The sequence below is a fragment of the Durio zibethinus genome, chromosome 18 (genome assembly GCF_047325235.1).
Source record: "Durio zibethinus cultivar Kanyao isolate XHJ-2024 chromosome 18, ASM4732523v1, whole genome shotgun sequence".
NCBI lineage: Eukaryota > Viridiplantae > Streptophyta > Magnoliopsida > Malvales > Malvaceae > Durio > Durio zibethinus.
Window position 1 is genome coordinate 13865850 of NC_143179.1, and position 19874 is coordinate 13885723.

At 28.2% G+C, this 19874-nt stretch overlaps 2 protein-coding genes across 2 annotated transcripts; one reads left to right on the forward strand and one right to left on the reverse strand.

The window, feature by feature from the left end:
• Positions 1-1360: 1360 nt before the first annotated feature.
• On the reverse strand, positions 1361-4344 carry LOC111300593 (glucan endo-1,3-beta-glucosidase 3-like). Its single transcript, XM_022896220.2, has 4 exons — positions 3907-4344; positions 2659-3102; positions 1922-1952; positions 1361-1818 (listed from the first exon to the last, which is right to left on the reverse strand). Exons 1-4 carry the CDS (start codon positions 3965-3967, stop codon positions 1647-1649), a joined length of 708 nt encoding a protein of 235 aa, XP_022751955.1. The 5' UTR covers positions 3968-4344; the 3' UTR covers positions 1361-1646.
• A 9768-nt stretch (positions 4345-14112) lies between these two features.
• On the forward strand, positions 14113-15077 carry LOC149513747 (uncharacterized). Its single transcript, XM_089748104.1, has 3 exons — positions 14113-14328; positions 14678-14919; positions 15020-15077. The coding sequence occupies exons 1-3, from the start codon at positions 14203-14205 to the stop codon at positions 15075-15077; spliced, it is 426 nt and encodes a 141-aa protein (XP_089604230.1). The 5' UTR covers positions 14113-14202.
• Positions 15078-19874: the final 4797 nt, after the last annotated feature.

Sequence of the window (19874 nt, forward strand, 5' to 3'; positions counted from 1 at the left end):
TAATTCTCAAAATTGACTAAATTTCATTTTCATTCTCTATAAACATTTACCAAACGCTGTTTTTTTTTTTTTTACTATTTTATATTTTTCATAAAATCAAAAATAAAAATGGATATATTTTCTTAAATGACTTGATTTTTGTTCCTTATAATTTGAAACTTTTAAAAAGATAAGTTTAATTTAATTTGAAAACATTGTTATGAGTTTTTTTTTTAGTTTGCATATTTTGAAACTAACTAGAGTAAATATTGTTTTATCCTTTATATGTTCTAGTTGGCACTAATTTTATTTTAAAGGGTTAATGTAATGAATTATTTTTGAACTATAATGAAATATTTAATATGATATATAAAATTTAAAAATTTTTAATGTGGTACTTGAATTATAAATTTGTTAATTAATGTGGTATTAAGAAAACACTTTGTTTACCATATGTCATGATTTTGGAGTTTACCATGTTAGAATAAGTAACATATTAATTAACAGAGTTATAATTCAAGTATTATATTAGAGATTTTTGAAATTCATATATCATATTTGATTAAAATTCTAAGACCATTCATAACATTAACCTTATTTTAACAACTCATATCCTATTTATAAGATTATTTGAAAAGGGAAGAGGCCTTTGACCTTATTAGTCTTGAGAATATTGACACCATGCAAGAATGATTACCAAGGAACCTTCCCTTCTTTTATATATATATATATATATATATATATATATATATATATATATATGTCAATAACAATTATCCTCGAATGTGATTGATGAAGAGGTTTTTATGGTGAAGATGATGAATCATATCACATAATGAAAGCCAATGGAAATGGGTTGGCCTTGCGGTGGGTGATAACGAGTGATTTTCTTTATGAAAAACTATTCTCTTTAATTACATTTTAATTAGATTTTATGTATTTGTTTTATAATAAATTGATGATATTATTTTTTATATCTTTAAATTTATTTATTTGGTATTCGAAAGTATTTCATATTTATTTTACATATTATTAATAGTATTATTATTTACAAACTTATATATATTCATAAATTTATTCGTACTAAATAAAAAAAAGTAAAATAATATATCAAAATAATCGATACTAACATATACCATTTAAAGAAAACAAAATATTGTCAAGTATGTAATTAATAACTTTGGAGTTGATCTTAGAAGTTACAGGTTCAAAAAAATTTATACGCGTAATATATTTTTTTCAGTTAGAGATGTAGTAGGGGAGGGTTTAAGGTTAACTTATGAACTTATAAAAAGAAAAACAACAACATTGCTCACAAAAAGGAAGAAAGATTTCTATCTTTAACTCATTTTTAGCAGAAAGGCAAAAACTCTTAAAAAACTGAAAAACAGAATAGGTCCTTTCTTTAATTTCTTTCTTTTTGTTTTCTACATGTTATCTATTTAATATTCATCACTCACTAAACCTACACACCAAAAAATACAACCACGGCCTCAAAACTGATCTCCCCAGATTCATGTGCCCTCCAGCCAATTAACAGTTCGCCACAAACTGTTAGTTCACCCTAGTTAATTTTCATTAAAAATTAAAAACCTTGTGACAACCAAGATATGATAAAAGGAAAAAAAAAAAGGGATTATGAAGTAATCTTCATATGTTCATATATTCTATTTATAGTATCTGGCCAGTAGTAAAATAAGGCATGCCATGGTGATGAAAAAAGGCTGCCCGAGATTTAATTTGGTGACGGAGGCTGTTGACGGATATGGGTGTGAAGGCACAGCACCAAATACATTTGAGCCCTTCGAATTTGTAGTGTTTAAGGTGGAAGAACTTGTGCTGCAATTTTAGAAGTTATTTTGTTATAATTAACTGTTAATTGGATGAGAGGGGAAAGAAAAATGAAAGGAAATTTGTAGGAGGATGGGATAGAAAAGTTTACCTTGTGGATTGATACTGACATGTCTCACTACCTGAAACCATGATCAAAATGAATAAATCCCCAAATTCTATTGTCTATTAGCACATATATATATATATATATACACTATTAGTTCAGATAATTCAGAGTTCATTTTTTGTACACTATCAATAAAATTTTTTAATTCTAAAAACGCGATTTAGAGGTTGCCAAACATCTGACATGTCCCACTAACAGTGGAATATGTATTTGTATTTTTGTGAACATATCATTTATTTAGGACAAATATCAAATTTGTCACAAATTATATTTCAATGTTCAATTTTACCACTCCACAGTACTTTATTAATTTAATTTGATTCTATTTTATTTTCCCCTATTTCTATTTTTATTCACAATTTTGTCAAAATTAGCTTCCAAGTCTAGTATGAAAAGCTTATAACAATATCAAACAACCATTTAATCCAAATCTAACTAATGTTACTTAACTAACAAAATTTTTTTATGACACAAATTCAATCCATTAAAAACGTAAACGACAACAATCTGAATCTAAACCCCATCAAATCTCAAACCAATTGCCATTATATCTCCCTAATGGGACTGCACTTCATTTAGTTAATGATTTCTTATTTTATTAAATAAAGGAGAATATATTGATGAAAGAGTTAGGATGAGTATTTGGGAATGGGCAATCCAGGCCCAGCTCATTTATTTAGTTAGGATTCACAACTCAGATATGACACATTTTAACTTACTTGGATCAGTGTTGGTAGTGACAGCAATTCCTCCAAAATTACAGCTACTGGGAACTGGATTCTTCTGGTAATAACTGTTAAATGCATAAGAAGCATGAGCACCAAGAGTGTTCGGATAATAACACCCTCCTCCTGGCTGAATTGCTGCACAGTCAGCTCCACCATACCCACATGCATAGTCTAGAGCTACTTGTAATGCAGTTTGGGATGCACTTTGGCTAGCCACACACCAGCTGCCCCCTGAAGACACCGGAGTTGTCATTGTCGTCGGAACAGACATCGGAGTCATGGTCACCGGAGATGTCGGATCTGGATTCGAATTAGGATTCAAAACTGGACTGGATGAAGTAGGGGTTGTTGGAATTATTGTCGGTACCGTTGTTATTGGGGTGGTAATGTCCTTTTGGTCAGTCGAAATATTAACCTTCCTTGTATCACTTGGACCTGAACCAAGTTAAATAATAATAATAAAAAAAAGAGTTAGATATCTTTCTTATTTTTATGGTAACTAATCACCTAATCAGATTGAAGTGAGAATTAACATTGAAGAAATTGGTCTCTTAACAGATATTAAAACTAGAACACGATTTAAATGAATACAAAGGTTTTATTTGATAAAAAGGATAAGAATGAAAAATTTATTAATCTAATGGTTATATATTGAATTAACAATTTTTTGTCTTTATCTCTTTTTGTTTAGTTTCATCATTCTTATCAAACGAAGTCTAATGATTCAGTACCAAAGGAACAACTTCACTAGGAAGACAGGCAAGCAAAGATTTGATTGTTTTTGTATGCAATAATTAATGACAACAAAGAAAAGTGAAATGTTAAAAGTTCAAAGTTGAAGAACAATCATTAAGATTTTGAAAGAACAGGCAATGAGTAGGAGATTACTGTATCCTAATAGAAAAGAATACCTATTAGAAAGAGGACAGTGCTGATTTTTAAAAAAGAGAGGTATTGCCCACATGGGAAGGCTATGAAAATTCCATGTCCAGCGTGTAAAGCACTAAAAGTTTGAATTCGGAGAATAAAACAGAGAATACCAACTGCATCATTAATTTTGAAATGACAATTTCACAGCTGTGACTCCCATAATTCAAAGTTGCAATGAATTTGAAACATGAACAATAGGCCATTAACATGTCAAATCATGCAAAGAAAGCACAACGCAAGTGATAGAGAATTAGTGGAAACCTCATAAACCAGAAGAAGAACAAAAGAAAAGAAGAAAAACCAAGTCACCTGGACAGAGTAAGAGGCAGAATAGGAGGAATGTTTTAGTGAAAGTTTCCCATCCATCCATTTCTGTAAGGCCCCTATAACTTCCTGGTTCTTCTTCAACTCAATTCTTCAATCCTTTTCTGCTGTTGTTGGGACAAAGAAAAGCAAGGGATATCATAAACTAGAGAAGCATCAATGATCATGTAGAAAAGAAGAAGATTTTGGATCCCTTTGCCATGTATATATGAATATATAAATATATTTTGAAAGATATGTGCACTCCTGTGATTGTGTGAGAAAGAAAGAAAGAAGGGAGAAACTTGAGAAAGGAGACATGAGAGGGAGGGGAGAAGCAAGAGAATGGTGGCAAAGGATGGAAAAGGTGAGAAGGATGGTTGAAAAAGGAAGTAAAGAGAGACAATTGTTTTGGAATTTAGGTTTGGTATGTGGGTTGGTAAGTGATAATGGTAATGATGATGGTGATGTACGCATTTTTGCTCCTTTTTTTTTTTAATGCCTTGTCTCCTTTTAACTGTTTTATAAGATTATGGAAAATCATGAAGCCCTTATATATTTTTGAACGATCTTGTCTTTCGCAAGGCATGTGCCCCCCAATTGTTGTTGCCTTGTATTTGAAAAAATTAAGTTTGTCTTTATTATTGCAAAATCAATATTAGACAGCAAACTCATGGTCTTTGATCAGAGTGAATTGAAGAAATTATATGTTTTAAGTTCTTCCGAATTTGGAGTCATATTGAATGCTGATCAATAAATTCAAAATATATATATATATATGTTGTATAAAAAATTAATAATTTGTGTATTTATATTATGTTTGTAGATATTTAATTTTATTCGAATGTTCTTTAGTAAATTCACCAATTGGGTTAAATAAGTCCTCAATTTGTTTAAAATTCAAATTTCATTTGTATTTAGAATTTAAATTTGGATCAATTTTGATTTTATTATGAAATTTGATTTTGGATTTGGATAATTTAATAAGTAAATTTTAAAAATATACCATGTGGTTAAGGCTAAAATAAAAGTACTCCTTAAAATTTAAAATGTGACACTTAATTACCTTGTGCAACTATTCCGTTATCACTTGCTTAATGCCATTATAAACAAAATAATCAAATTATCATGCGTATAACACAAGCCACAATTAAGAAATAGAATCAGTCGAATAGTTAACAAAAAATTGAACAAAACTTCCTTTAATCAATTTGATCTCCATAAAAAAATTTTTTTTTTCAACAATCAATCCTCAAAATCAGTCAATTATTGGCAAAGAAAAGAAAAGTGTTTGAGTTGGTGACTGAGATCAAGATTTAGGTTTGGAGGTGGAATTGGTTTTAGGTTTAGAGGAAGTGAAATTTGGGCACGGTTTGGAGGTGTTTCATTGGATTCAACAATCAAATAAGGTATGTATAATTCTCTCTTTAATTTCAATGCAATTGGTTTTAGGTTAATGTTAGGGTTACCAAGTTTTATTTAAAACATTTGGGGATTTTTTATACTAAACTTCATATCAAAATTAATTGAGGGTTTTTGAAATTTTGAAATGTTATTAACTTCATATTGTCATAATGTGTATAATGCTGTAACTAACCCATTAAACACAAAATATGGAGTCATTACTAATCTTTTTTATCTAAGTATGATTGGCGACCTAAGTGTATCTATTCCTTCTAAGATTATCCTTGCTTGATGTAGCACCCCTCAAGAAAATAGGTTCTGATTTTCTAAACAAAATTGGGTTTAGAAGCTTGGTTACATGTAAGAAAAGTTGCAGCACCCCTACAATACCCACCCTAAAATGGTACCAATTAATCTCAAATTATTTTATTAGCCTTAATTCAATGGTCCTAATTTATTCCTAGTTCATTTTTACTAATTTATTTGTTTTTGTTAATTTTAATATTTAAAAATTAGACATATTTTTAGATTTACTCCAACATTTTAGTCGACCCTTTAAAAATATTTCTCACCTTAAGAGTATTAAAGTAACACACTTATTTCTTTGAAAAGACTCAATCATTAGATTTATTTTAAATATTTTATGGAATTTAAATATTTTATGGAATTTAAATATTTAAAGGCTTTGAAACTTTAAAAATAATTTCTTTTGAAATAAAAACATCTCATCAGAGAAAAGGTTTCATCCTTTAATCAAGACTAAACATTTTTATAAATCTCATTTTGAAAATTTTTCTTAACCCAATACTAATCACTTTTGTCATGAAAAATTTTTCTCAATTGAAAACTGAAATCTCATACTCGAAAAATTCTCCTCAATCGAGGGTCAAAATCTTATATTTCCAAATTCTCAAACTTTCAAAATCAAAATCCAAAGTAAAAATATGTAATGAATGAGATGAATGTCATGTGTGTAATACAAATAAAAGCACCTTTAATTATGGTAAATAGGCCCTCAAGCATTTCTCCAACTTCTTTCAGCGAGCTTTAGAATTGGTTATCAATTTCTCTCAAATAATTTTTATGAACAATATTTCACCACTTTCTTTTGACTTAAAGTATTCCATTTTTCAAAACCATTCCTTTTATCCATAGATCTTCTTCAAACTTTTTACCTTGACCATTCTTCTTGTTTCAAAAAGTTATTCTTATCATAATGATATGAAAATCACTTATCTCTTATCTATACCAATTCATGTCAATTTAAATATAATTGTCTTTAAAACAAAATGCCCTAATATATTCATGATAACCAAAAAAATAACCCCATATAACTACATGATCCAAAAAATGTACATTCTTTTGAAAACATGTGATTAAATCTCTTAGAAACTGGTGATTATTACTTAGAAAGATGAAAGAGAATCACAACTTGGTTTATTCAAAAAAAAAGAAATGGTTCGACACATTGAGGTTTTAAAGAAGATTTTGCCACTGAATGAGAAAAAGCAAATAGGTATTTCTTCATTTAGGCTCACTAATGAAAAATCATCTTTTAAAATATAATCCATTTTTGTACTCTTTTAATTTCTTGCTATATTTTACTTTAACAATTGTCAAGACTAGTTATGAAAGGTTCAAAAATTTTTGGAAATGAAAAAAAATGCTTAAATTTCAAAACAAATCTTCAGATTGAGTTATCTTATTGAATTTTTAAAAAATTTTCATTGTTCATTATTACATGAGTTGCTTTCAATCTTGCTTTAGACTGCCCTTTCAATTTTCACCATAAAGCTCTATTCAAAAAAATTTTTTAACTCTTTTTTTTACTATTCCATCATGCATTTAGAAACTTAAAATTCATCTATAATCAAAAAGTGATGGTGATTTCCTAAAGAAAAGCTTTTCAATTTAAATATCCATATTTGATTAAAATAAACTTTTCAAAGGATATAAAGTTTAAGGTTTTGAAAGAAAGGATAAATAGACCCGAAAATGTGCTTAAGGGTAATCAAACTAAGGATCATTTATTTTTTCAATGGCATTTTCCTTTCCATTTCTCAAAGCATGCATTTCCATCTTTTTTCTTTTTCTTTTTTCATTTTATTTCATTTCATTCATCTTTTCACTTCTTGACAAATTGAGTTTGAAATTTTAAAACTTGTCTTTTGACTATAGGCATTCTTTCTTGTCTTGAGCTTTGGATCTAATGCCTTATGAAATAGATCATTTATCATACTTACCCTATAATGTGAAAAGTGATCATTTATTAGGGTTTTTTTCAAAAAAAAATTTAGTAGGCTTAAAGGGGGTAGCAAATGGATTTTTTTTTCTTATGTGAAAGGAATATGAAGGATGGCCATTTATCATATCGAATATGGATACTTGTATTCAAAAGCAATTCTCAAGGGAAGACCTTTTTTTTTTTATGGAATCATTTGAACATCTCATATGCATGATGTTACAATCAATTCTTTTTTTATCTTTTCATCTATCATCTTAATTTGTCATACAAAATGAAGGCCTATGAATCAAAAGGATATTAGGACACTAGCTAATTTGGCATATGGGTAAATATGCCCTAAGATGTGGGCAAAAAAAAAAATTTAGGGCAATAATGAAAGAGAAATGGAATGTTGCATCAATCAAGTTGTGGAACAAGGATATTGAAGGGGATATGACCTTTTCAGTGATTTTATCTTAAGGTAGAAATTAGAAAGGTTAGGCTATGTTTGGACTAGCCTTGACATTTATCAAATTACTAAAATCCAAAATCTTTAAGAGAATACCTCATGTATTGTCTTACAAAAATTTTGCAAATTTCATTGCTCATAGCCTTAATGAAGATTATTGACATTAAAATCCCTCTAGGTCAAGAGAAAATCAAGTTTGTGAGACTTGAAAAGTTAGGCTTTAGAATGGTATGGTTCTTAATTGAATTGGAGTGTGAAATGGTAAGTGAAACAACTGGGCATATCCATTCTTAACAATAATTACTAATTCCATTAGGAGTATTTTCACATGTAGTGAAAGAATTCATATACAGACAAAATTGAAGCAAAAACCTCATGCATATGTCAAAGCAAAATTTAGGAAAAAAATTAAAATTTTGATATCTTCTCACAAATTGTTTGATACTTCATATCCAAACTATTATAAAGCAGATTTCCATTACTCTATAAGTTCCATAGTCAAAGTGCCATTATTAATGAGTTTTTCAAATTTCTCTTTTAATTGCTTACATTTTTCAACTAAGTGTGCAATTACCTCAATGTGATAATCATATTTACCATTTGGATCATAGCTCTTTGTTGATGAATTTTGGGTTGTTTTCAATAGCACATAGGTAAGGAACAAATGTTTTATTAGTAAAGACAAGAGGTCAGAAATTGGGATTGGAATTTTTTCTTGATTATTCCTTAATCTTTTTCACTTGGTCACTAATTAGGTAGCAAATCGAGTGACAGTTGTTTGAGGATAAAGATTTGCATAAAAGTTTAATTATTGCACAAGTTGACAAAGATAAGAATTTTGAGAGAGGTTGTTTATAAAAAGGTAATAAGATAGGTACATCGGATAAGGCTAATATGGTGTGAACCTCCAGTTTGTTGCCTTTCATAAATCACAACTTGGGCATCTTCTTTTTTCTTCTTTGACACTTTATCTCTCTTTACATCATTTGTACCATTTCCCTTAGGTTTGCCATTCTTAATTGTGTTTTCTATCATCTCCCTAGAAATCACCATATCAGTAAATTTTTTAGTAGTATTTTTAATCATCCTTTCATAATATGAGGCTTTAAGAGTATTTATGAATAGAACCGTAGTCTCATTGTTAGTGAGTGGTGGTTGAACTTGACCTCTAGGCATATTCTTTAAAAGTTTTAGTATTTTTTTTCATGCTTTGTAAGGATAAATGATTTAGAGCCAAATCTATTATGTGTTTATATTGTTTGATGAATGACCTAGCTAGTTCCCTCCAACCACAAATGTAGGACCTATCTAATTAAACATACCACCTTGAAGTAGATCTAGTGAGACTATTTTGAAAAACATAGATGAGCAGCTTTTCATCATTTACATGTAGGATCATTTTGCGATAATATATAGTGACATGCATTTAGGGCATTAGGTTCCATCATACTTTTCAAACACAGAGACTTTAAACTAAAGTGGAATAACCACATTAAAAACCAAGCACAGTTTAGTAGTATCTATTGAACCATAAAAATTCATCCCTTTAATAACTCGAAGTCTTTCTTCAATAAGATCCATTTTCTGCTGATATCTAAATCTTTTCTTTATTTTTACTATGTTTGTCTTTAGCTTTTTTGTTCATTTGGATCATCTAGATTAGAAACTTGAGTTGGATCAATAATAAAAGCCATGTGAGTAGGAGTAACATTTGAAGCCATGTCATTATGCATGTAAGGGTAGTTTACCGTAAATGAAATTTGATGTTGGCCCTTTGAGATGTTTGTTTGGAATATAAGCCAACACTAAATGGGTATATTGGATCATTAATCTTTTCAACTACTGTTTTCCTTTTGTTCCAATTTTTTAGCATTTCAACCATATCTTTTAATTGCTTTTTCATCTCTTCTTGTGCCTTTTCCATATTTTGGAAATGAAAAGCTTGTTCTTCTACCATAATTCTAGCTTGATACAAAGATTGAGCTATCATTGAATCTTTTTACCATAATTAAGATGATATGTTACTAGATGCCAATAATCATGCTGATTTGCTAGAGATATGCTTCTATATGTTTGAATGAATAGATGAATGCATGTATTAGATGTGATACACAATAATTCAATGATGCATAAATGGATAAATAATTGCATGCACATAACAATTTAATAATGCATGGATTGACAAATGACTACATAAATGGATGCATGAGTTAATGTTTGCCCTATAATGATGCATAAATGAACAAATGACTATCTAGGTTAACGTGATTATTTTATGATGCATGAATGCATACATTAGATCCTATATACATAAAAACTTATTAATGTATAAATCAATAAATGTTTTAATATGTTAATAACAACGTATGAAAGATTAAATAAACCCAAACTCTTTCAACTTCATCACAAAATTTATACAAATAAAATTACAAAAGTTTTTTCACGTGTCTTAATGTTGGGTTATATTCTAACAATGGGTAGACATGGCTCTATCCTATGGGAGGCTTCCTAGGTTATTCTATATGCAAGGTTAGGATATTTTGATAATCTAAAGGGTCTCAAATTGTTTCCTACATCATTGTCCATTACAGACTAGCAAGACACCTCAATTTTCAACCATGACAGTTTTCAAACGGAAATGTTCAATTTGAGTGAGAGTTTTCACTAGCTTACATGGTGGTTATCACATCGTAAGAGTGTAGGTACTTACTTCCTCTTAAAAGAGGACAAAGCTTAAGTAAAGAAGCTTATGTATAAAATGCATGTGTAGTGTGTGTTAAAGATGATAAAAATAATTAAACAAACTTTCTCGTTCAAGCAAATAAATAAAATATAAAATACAAATTAGTAAAGATGAAGAAATAACAAAAATACTTAAATTAAGACCATCAAAATAAGGCTTCAAATAATCTAAGATTAAAAATTGGCTTAACTCTCTAGGTCTCTAGTAGAGTCATCAAGCTATCATAATGTTTAGATTCTAGAACTAACCCATTAAACACAAAACATGGAGTCATCGTTAATCTTTTTTATCTAAGTAAGATTAGCTACCTAAGTGAATCTATCCCTTTTAAAGAGGTCCTAAGCTTTATTAAGGGTCTGTAAGTAGAATAAGTTCTAGTTTTCTAAATAAAACTAGGTTTGAAAATTCAGTTACATGTAGGGAATGTTATAGCATCCCTACAATACCTATCTTAAAATGGTACCAATTAATCTCAAATTATTTTTTTAGCCTCACTTCAATGGTCATAACTCATTCCTATTATTTAATTTATGAGTTTTTGTTAATTTAAATATTTTAATATTGGACATATTTTTTAGGTTTTCTCTAATACTTTGGTCAATCCCCTATAAATATTTCTTGCTTTAAAAGTATTCAAGTAGCATGCCTATTTCCTTGAAGAGACTTCATCGTTAGATTGATTAAATATTTTATTAAAAAAAAAGATACATATAAAATACAAAAATCAAATAAAAATTCAATAAAATACAATAATCAAATAATCAAAATTTAATCAATTAATCATCACAATTTGTTTCCAATTTTAAAATTTCAAATTAGAAATAAATAAAATTTCTTATATTAAGATTAATTTCTAAATCCTTCAATGCTTTGATCAAATTTAGAAAAAGCTCTCTCATTAAAAAATTCCTAAAAAAATTACACACCCATAACTTACCTAGAATTTCATCATTGGTTGAACTTTTATTTTTTCCAAAAACATACCAAATTAAACTTTTTTTTTTCAAATAATTAAAATCATATACAAAAATTAAATATACATGAAACAATAAACTAAAATAAATAAATAAATGGAATCAAATAAATGACAAAAAAAAAATGAAGCAAAAAAGCCGAATCACAAGTGGGATATTACTTGGTTAAAAAGTGGTGAGATTTGTGATATGGATCTATGTAATGGTACTTGCCTGCTTCAATTAATGCTTTTGTTCAAGCCTAGACCACTTTTTTTTCCTACCTACAATGTTAACGCAGCCTCTCACTGTGTTTCTTCTCAATTTCTTTTCCCAACCTAAATTTCTCAAAAAAAAAAAAAAAGAAAGCCTTAATTAATAAACCTAAAAATTGAAAAAACTATAAGAAAACTCTTAATTTTTTACTTTTTTTTTTACTCTTTCTCTCTTAATTTTTTCTAATTAATTCTTGATTCATCCTAATGGTATCTTTTTATAGGCCTCTAATATAAATTACAATAGGAAAAGGTTTTTTTTTGTTTGAGTCTCTTAATCAAATTCAACTTTGAATTTTTAATCCAAGTCCACATTTCAATTCAATACATTCCCTTTTTCAATCACAACACTAGACATCAAACCGAATCAAACTCTTTCTTTTTTTTCCTTTTAAAAAATCAAAAATCAATTAATTAATAAAATAAATAATCCTAAAATAAAAAATACCCCAAACTAAATGTGGGTGTCTGCACATATTAGAATTAATTTGTTATAATTAACTTCATATCAAAATCAATCGTAATTTCACTAAAAAATAAAAATTTTATTTTGCTATAGTAGGTGTCTACTCATATTAGAATCAATTTGTTATAATTAACTTCATATCAAAATCAATCATAATTTCACTAAAAAATAAAAATTTTATTTTGCTACAGATGTGGAATGCCAGTAAAACTATTAAGTTTTATTATGGTAGGTCGTTTATGCATATTCTTAACAAAGTTGGGGTATGAGGTTATATAGCATGGGTGGATGATTATCTTTTAGATAGGTTGTCAATTTTTTAGTTGCAAGATTATATTATTAAATTGGGGTACAAGAGTACTCGTGATGGGTTTTATTGTATGCATGGGTTATCACTTAATGAAGGGCTGAAATGTATTTATTTAGATATACATGTTGAATATATGGTTCTATGTTATCAAATGAAAAAAGTCATTCCAATATATGTTGCAAAAGGTGAGTCTTCTCTTTTTATTATACATCCATGTACACCTTCTAAAAATGAAAAAGAGGTACAAACACGGAGGTCTACTCAAGAATTTGTAATTAAAGATAATACTATAGAAAATAATGGTGTAAATGATATTGCTAATTTGGCAAGAAACAATGGTGGAAATGATACTACTAATTTGGAAGAAAACATTGGTGCTAATGAGGTTGATGATGGTACTTGTAATTAGGTAAAAAATAATGATGCAAATGAGGTTTATGATGGTACTGCTAATTTGGTAAAAGATAGTGGTGCAAATGAGGCTGAAAATGATGCTCGAAATATTGGTGAAGATACTAAAAATGATGAAGAGAAAGATGGTGAAGATAGTGATAAGGATGATAATACTATCATGCAAACAGTGAATATGATAGTGATGGATGTTCTAGTAGTAATCCTAGCTACTTTGATGAAGAAATAAAGGGTAATGATATATTTAAGGATAATGAAGTTTGTGGTCCTAAGAAAATAGAAAGGCTTAGTATTATACAACCTACTCCAAGGAGGTCAACTAAAAACATTATTTAAGAAGATGGTATAGTGATGGATGATAGTGATCTACATATTGTTGATAGATCTAATAAAGAAGTAGACAATTACATAATGTTCAATGAAAAGTTTGATATGAAGAATTTGCAATTAAAGGTTAGATTGAAGTTTATTAATGGAATTATTTATAGAAAAGCACTGAAAGAGTAATGTGTTCGTAGAGGTTATGACTATAAGTTTAGAAAGAATGATGGAGATAAAATTAGTGCTATTTGTGTCAATGACTATGGATGGAGAATATATGCATCTAGGTTGAGAGATGATTGTGCCTTTCAAATAAAGACTTTTCAACCAAAGCATAATTGTTCAAGGAAGTTTAAAATTCACCAAGTCACTGCACCTTATTTGGTTGAAAAGTTTTTTGATGATTTGAAGGATAACTTGAATTGGGAAACTGCAAAGATAGTGAAAAAGATTGTTAGAGAATTAAAGAAAAGCTAAAAAAAAGCTAAAAGAAAAGAAAAAAAAAAAGCTAAAAGAAAAGCTAGAGAGTTGATAGAAGGGGATAACAAGTTATAGTATTCGAAGTTGTTTGATTATTGTGACATAATCCAAGAGACCAATCTTGGTAGCTCTGTAATTATGAAAATGAAAAGTCAGTATTTTGATACAGCCACTAGTGTTCCTAGATCCTTTATTCTAAGGTTTGAAAGGATATTCATCATGTTCGGTACATAGAAAAAAAGATTCATGGTTGGGTGTAAAAGGTTTATAGGATTGGATGGTTGTCACTTAAAAGGTCATTTTGGAGGACAGTTAATGAGTGTTGATGCTAGAGATAGGAATAACAACATTTTCCTTCTTTGTTATGCAATTGTTAAATAAACAAATAAAGAAACCTGGTTTTGGTTCCTGAATTTGCTACAAGAAGAACTTAAGAGTTTCACTGAACTAGGATTAGAGTTTATATCAGACCAATAAAAGGTATTAATTGTCTTTGTATTTAGTTTCTTTATATAGTGTTTATATTTGACCAATAAAATGTATTAATCAATTAATCTTTATTTTGTAAGGTTTAGACCAAATATTTGAAGAAATGTACCATCAAGTTGAGCATAAGTTCTATTTAAGACATTTGTAAATAAATTACAAACTTTATTTTAAGGGAGAACCATATAAAAAAGCTTCTTGAAAGGCAGCAAGTGTGGGGTCAATGAAAAAATAGGAGAAGGCTATGTTGGTATTGAAAGTGCTTAACAAAACAAAGGCAACACATGCTTGGGTAAGTAGATTAAATCCAAAAACTTGGGTAATGTCTTATTTTAACTCTAGAACAAAGACTGATTTGACGGTGAATAATCTTAGTGAATCTTTCAATACTTATATATTGAAAGCTAGGGATTTGCCTATCCTTAACATGCTAGAATGGATAAAGAAAAGATTGATGAAAAGGTTCCATTCTAAGAGGTATGAAGTCTTACAATGGTCTTTTATGTCCAAATATTCAAGACAAGATTAAACAAATTAAAAAAGACTCTTTTACTTACTTAATCATTCCTGCTGGTAGGTTTATATATGAAGTTGAATATCGTACAACCTCTCATGTTGTGAACTTGACTGAATAGAGTTGTACTTGTAGGGTTTGGGATTTGATTGGAATTTTTTGTAAACATGTTGTTTCTGTTGTTTACAGTAATAGGGAGAGACTAGAATCCTATATCTATTCTTGCTATTCTAAAGACATATACATGGTTACATATGATGCCATTATTAATCCTATTCTAGGATAACAAGAATGAACTGTAGGTGGTAACCCTACTCTTGTCCCTCTAATCATATATAGACCACTAGGTTGACCAAGAAAGTTAAGAAAGAGAGCACTTGATAAACCACAAAATCATTACAAAATGTCATGAAAGAATAAGCCAATTAGATATGGTAACTGTGGTAAGGTTGGACATAATGTTAGATGTTGTAAGGCATCAATGGTCGAAGAGACCCCATGGCAAAGAAGGATGAGGTTAAAAGGATTAAACAAAGTTCTTCTTTAGTCTACCAATCCTCAAGTAATTTACTTCTTTAATTTAAAATGATCTTTATATATTAAATTCAACATGAATGAAGTGTATTTTATAGGTAGATCAAAGGATAAATGTTTTATCTTCCTCAAGAACAAATACATCTATAACTAGAGGCAGATAAAAAAAAGACTTATTAGTAATACTGCTGCTAGAATTAAGTTACAGTCAAGTACCGCTAGAAGAATAGATGTTGGCAAAAGTTCAAGAGGAAGAGCATCTGGTATTAGTTGTCAAACTATTGGAAATGTTAGTAGAGAAAGAGATGATGTTGGAAATATTGGTAGAGAAAAAGGTGATGCTAGAAATGTTGGCTCATGAAAAGGTCATGCTAAAAATGTTGGTAGAGGATGAGGTCACGTTAGGGCCAAAGTTGCTCTAATTAGAGGAATGGGTAAAAGTAGTACCTCAAGCTATATTGGTGGTTAAGTTGTTAATTCTTAAGCATCTAGCAATTCAAATGTTAGCAACCAAACAACCAATAACCCAACAGTTGGTAGCCAAGCAACCAGCCAAGGTGTTTGGATGTTCTAGGATGATGCATTGAATGTATGCTATTTGACTTGTTTGTGTTATAAACTAATGTGATGTATAGGCCTTTTATTTTGATATTTAGGCTTGTGTGATGTATAAAGGTGATTATGTAAAAGGTGATAATTATGTAACTACATTTAAAGGTGATTTTAAACAAAAATGTGTGAAGAGTAAAAAAATGGAGTGTGAATAGAATTACCCAAAGTTAAAAAACAAATCAACCGAAATTTGTTTTGAAAACAAATGAAAGTTTGAACAATTTTCAATAAAAAAAAAAAATCTAAGCTTAGAAAAGGAAAAAGAATGGATTTGCCAAGCATATCTGATCTTTCTATTCAATGTCAATCCCATAATTTTTTTACTTTAACCACTATATAAATAGCCCCAAGTAGACACAGACAAAAATAAAAGAGCCTAAATAGAGAATTTCCACAATATGCATAGCAACAAAGATAGAAAACAATCAAATCTTTTTTTTCTTTTCTTTCTTTTTGGTAGTAATGTTTCTAAGTCCTCTAGGCATATTTTTGTGTCTTTAGGCTAGAAAGAATAGGAGGAGTTTTTTTTATGGGTTTCGAATTATTTAAACAACTATTGGAGATGCATTTTTTTTATGATGGCAATAGTGATTTTCAAGTTTAAATCTATTCAATCCCATAGTTTTTTCTTAGAAATCTAGCTTTATAAGTGAAAAAGGAAGAGAAAAGGATTCGAAAAGTAAATTTTGGGTTTCATAGTGACCAAAGTTGTTTACTGAAGGTAACAATAATGACAACGCTTAGTCAGGTTTTAGGTTAGATTAAGTTTTCGGTTAGTGTTCTTAAAAGGGTTAGAGAGAAGTCAAAAAAGCCAAAGTCTAGAAAGAGAAAGGCAATTGAAGAAATGAAGGAAAATGTTTGAAGAGGGATTGTTAGGAGAGCAAAAACCATGTTGTTTTTAAACCGAATTTTTTCATTAACCCATGCACTTACCCACGCTTTAACCCAACCCAATTAAATAAAAGGTTTTTTTTTTCTTTTTTTTTTGTTTTTCCTTTTTTTTTTTTAAATTTTAGTTATTTATTTCATTTTTTTGTGTATATTTTTTATATAGGAATTAGGGATATACTTTAATTGTTTGAAAACATGAAAAATAAATAAAAACATTTGGATTAATTAAGAAATAAATAATAATTTGTAAATTTTAAATTTTTTGTATAATTATTTGAATGTAAATATAATAATGTTTTAAAACAATTAAAAAATCTAATGATTAAATTCTAAAAATTAAGAATGATTAACTTCTTAGAAATTTTTAGGTGAGAAATTATTCTAAAAGTAACCCAAATGGTGAAAATTTTGGAAAATTTCAATAAAAATTAATGATATTTTTTTCAAATAAATAATAAATAAATTGTAATCTTTATAAAAATTTTAAAATAAATGAAAATTATTCTAAGGATAAAATTGTAATGAATTTCAAATGCTTAATTTCTTAATAATTTTTAGGTAAGAAAATTTTCTAAAAATATCCCAAATGATGAATATTTTAGGAAAATTTCAATAAAAATAATTGATATTTATTTTCAAACAAATAATAATTAAAATGTAATTGTTATAAAATTTTGGAAGTAAATAAGAAATTGTTCTTATGATGAAATTCTAAAGGTCAAGAATAACTGACTTTTTAGAAATTTTTAGATGAGAATTTTTTTTTCTAAAAATATCTCAATTATTGAAAATTTCAGGAAATGTTCAATAATAACAAACAACCTTTATTTTCAAGTAAAAAAAATAAAATATAACTTTCATAAAATTCTTAAAAATATTTCCAATGATGAAATTTTTAAAAATCATAAATGATTGATTTTTTAAAAAAAATTTTAGGTGAGAAAACATTTTTAAATTAACCCAAATTGTGAAAATTTTAGATATATTTTCAATAAATTAAAAAAAATATAAAACATAAATACAAATAAATTTTTTCATAAAATATTTAACAAATTCAATGAATAAAGCCTCTTCAAGAAAACAAAAGAAATTTCTAAATACTCTTGAATTAAGAAGAGTTTTATTTGAAATTTTACCAAAATGAGGGCAAAAAATCTAAATTTCTTTCCCATACTTTAAATAATGAAAATTTAAAAAGTCCTTTTTAAAGAAGACCACTTTAGGATAATATAAGATTAATTAGTATAACTTTTGGATGGGTATTGTGGAGGTGTTAATACCTTCTCTGTACATAATCATACTTTTAAACTTAATTTTGTTTAATAAACTAGAATATATATATATATATATATATATTAAGGAACTTTAATTAAGCTGAGAAATTCTTTAAGAAGAGTAGATTTATTTAGGTGACCAATAATGTCTAATAAAATGATTGATGGTGATTCCATTGTTTTGTATCTAGAGGTTAAGTTCTCTGACTTGCACATTATGATAGTATTTTACACAAAAATTATATGTCACAATTAACGTTAACATTGAAAATAGAAATATATAGATTTTGTTTTTGTTTTTTTTTTTTTTTACACCTGTAATGATTTTTGTTAAAATTTTAACCCGTATTACCTTTATGTCATTTTTAATATAATTTTCATATCATGTCACTCTTAGTGTATTTTAAATTGCCACCTGAAACCAGAGCAAGAGAAAGAAAAAGAGAAAAAAAAAAGAAAAAAAAAGAAAGGGTAATCTGCTTAAGCTTTCCAATATGATTGAGATGTGTCCAAAAAGGATAATCAAGTTCTCTTTCTTTGTCTATTTCTGTTTCCCTTCCTTTTCTTGTGTTTGTGGGTTGGGATTGAGTTTTGGGGAAGTCTTTGTGGTTGGATTGTTGTGTGAGTGTGACTATCAACTGCGTAAGCAGGAATATTGTCTTTCTTTATTATTATACTTTATTCTTAACTGCATAAGCAGGAATATTGTCTTTCTTTATTATTATACTTTATTCTTATAGTAATTCTTTTTGGTGACACCATCCTGTCACTTTTTTTTTTTTTTTCAGTTCAACATGTTGAGAGGCGGATAATGATTCCATGTGTTGTGAAGCGTGGTGAAAGATATACAAGGTCATGCCAACTTTATCTGCTTTCTCATGTTTATCATGAACCAAAAAAAAAAGGTTAAACTCTCTTTAGTAATCAACATTCCACTAACAATCTTACAAGCCTCATGAGTTAATTTCTACTAAAGGGATTATGACCTTTGTTACTCGGATTCAAGGTTAAGTGTCCAATGCAGATATAGGTACTTCTAATTTTTTAAAATTTTTCTATATTTAAAAGATCGAGTCTTCATATTTATATCTGGATATGTACCAAATACAAATACTTAAAGAAAAAATGAAAAATTGAAGTAACATAAATTGTGAACACAATTATAAATGAAAGGTATCATCAAACCAAAATTGTTTCCATTGACCCACCAATTATCTTAATTTCTAAGACAATAATGACAATGAATATGACTGATGAAAGTTAAACATCAGACAATTGTTTTTTTTTTAACCTGCTTCTGTATTCTCTAGAAGTATATATACTCTCACACACGATAGAAACAACTCTCTCATATGGTATATGGGATGATTCCTTAAAATTTAAAATGATTTATTCATCATAACTAAATCACTATGTTCGATAATAACTTAGCAATCTTACGTGATTTAGATTACAATTAAATCCCTGTCCTATAAAGTGATTTGAATTTTATTAAAAAAATGAAAAAAAAATGTTATCATCGTTGGGAAAGTGATATTCAGATCATTATAAAACAAATTTACTCTCGTAATGACGTACACCCAAACACATATCTTTTCAAATTTTTA

What these genes read in the sequence shown, in the direction of transcription:
- LOC111300593 (XM_022896220.2), bottom strand. Translation starts at nt 3,967, where the DNA reads ATGGATGGATGGGAAACTTTCACTAAAACATTCCTCCTATTCTGCCTC. An exon ending in CTGCCTCTTACTCTGTCCAG is followed by an intron (nt 3,103 to 3,906) that starts GTGACTTGGTTT and finishes AACTTGGTTCAG; the next exon opens with GTCCAAGTGATACAAGGAAG. An exon ending in CACTACCAACACTGATCCAA is followed by an intron (nt 1,953 to 2,658) that starts GTAAGTTAAAAT and finishes TCATGGTTTCAG; the next exon opens with GTAGTGAGACATGTCAGTAT.
- LOC149513747 (XM_089748104.1), top strand. Translation starts at nt 14,203, where the DNA reads ATGGTTGGGTGTAAAAGGTTTATAGGATTGGATGGTTGTCACTTAAAA. An exon ending in TCCTTCTTTGTTATGCAATT is followed by an intron (nt 14,329 to 14,677) that starts GTTAAATAAACA and finishes ATGAAAAAATAG; the next exon opens with GAGAAGGCTATGTTGGTATT. An exon ending in AAAAGGTTCCATTCTAAGAG is followed by an intron (nt 14,920 to 15,019) that starts GTATGAAGTCTT and finishes TCCTGCTGGTAG; the next exon opens with GTTTATATATGAAGTTGAAT.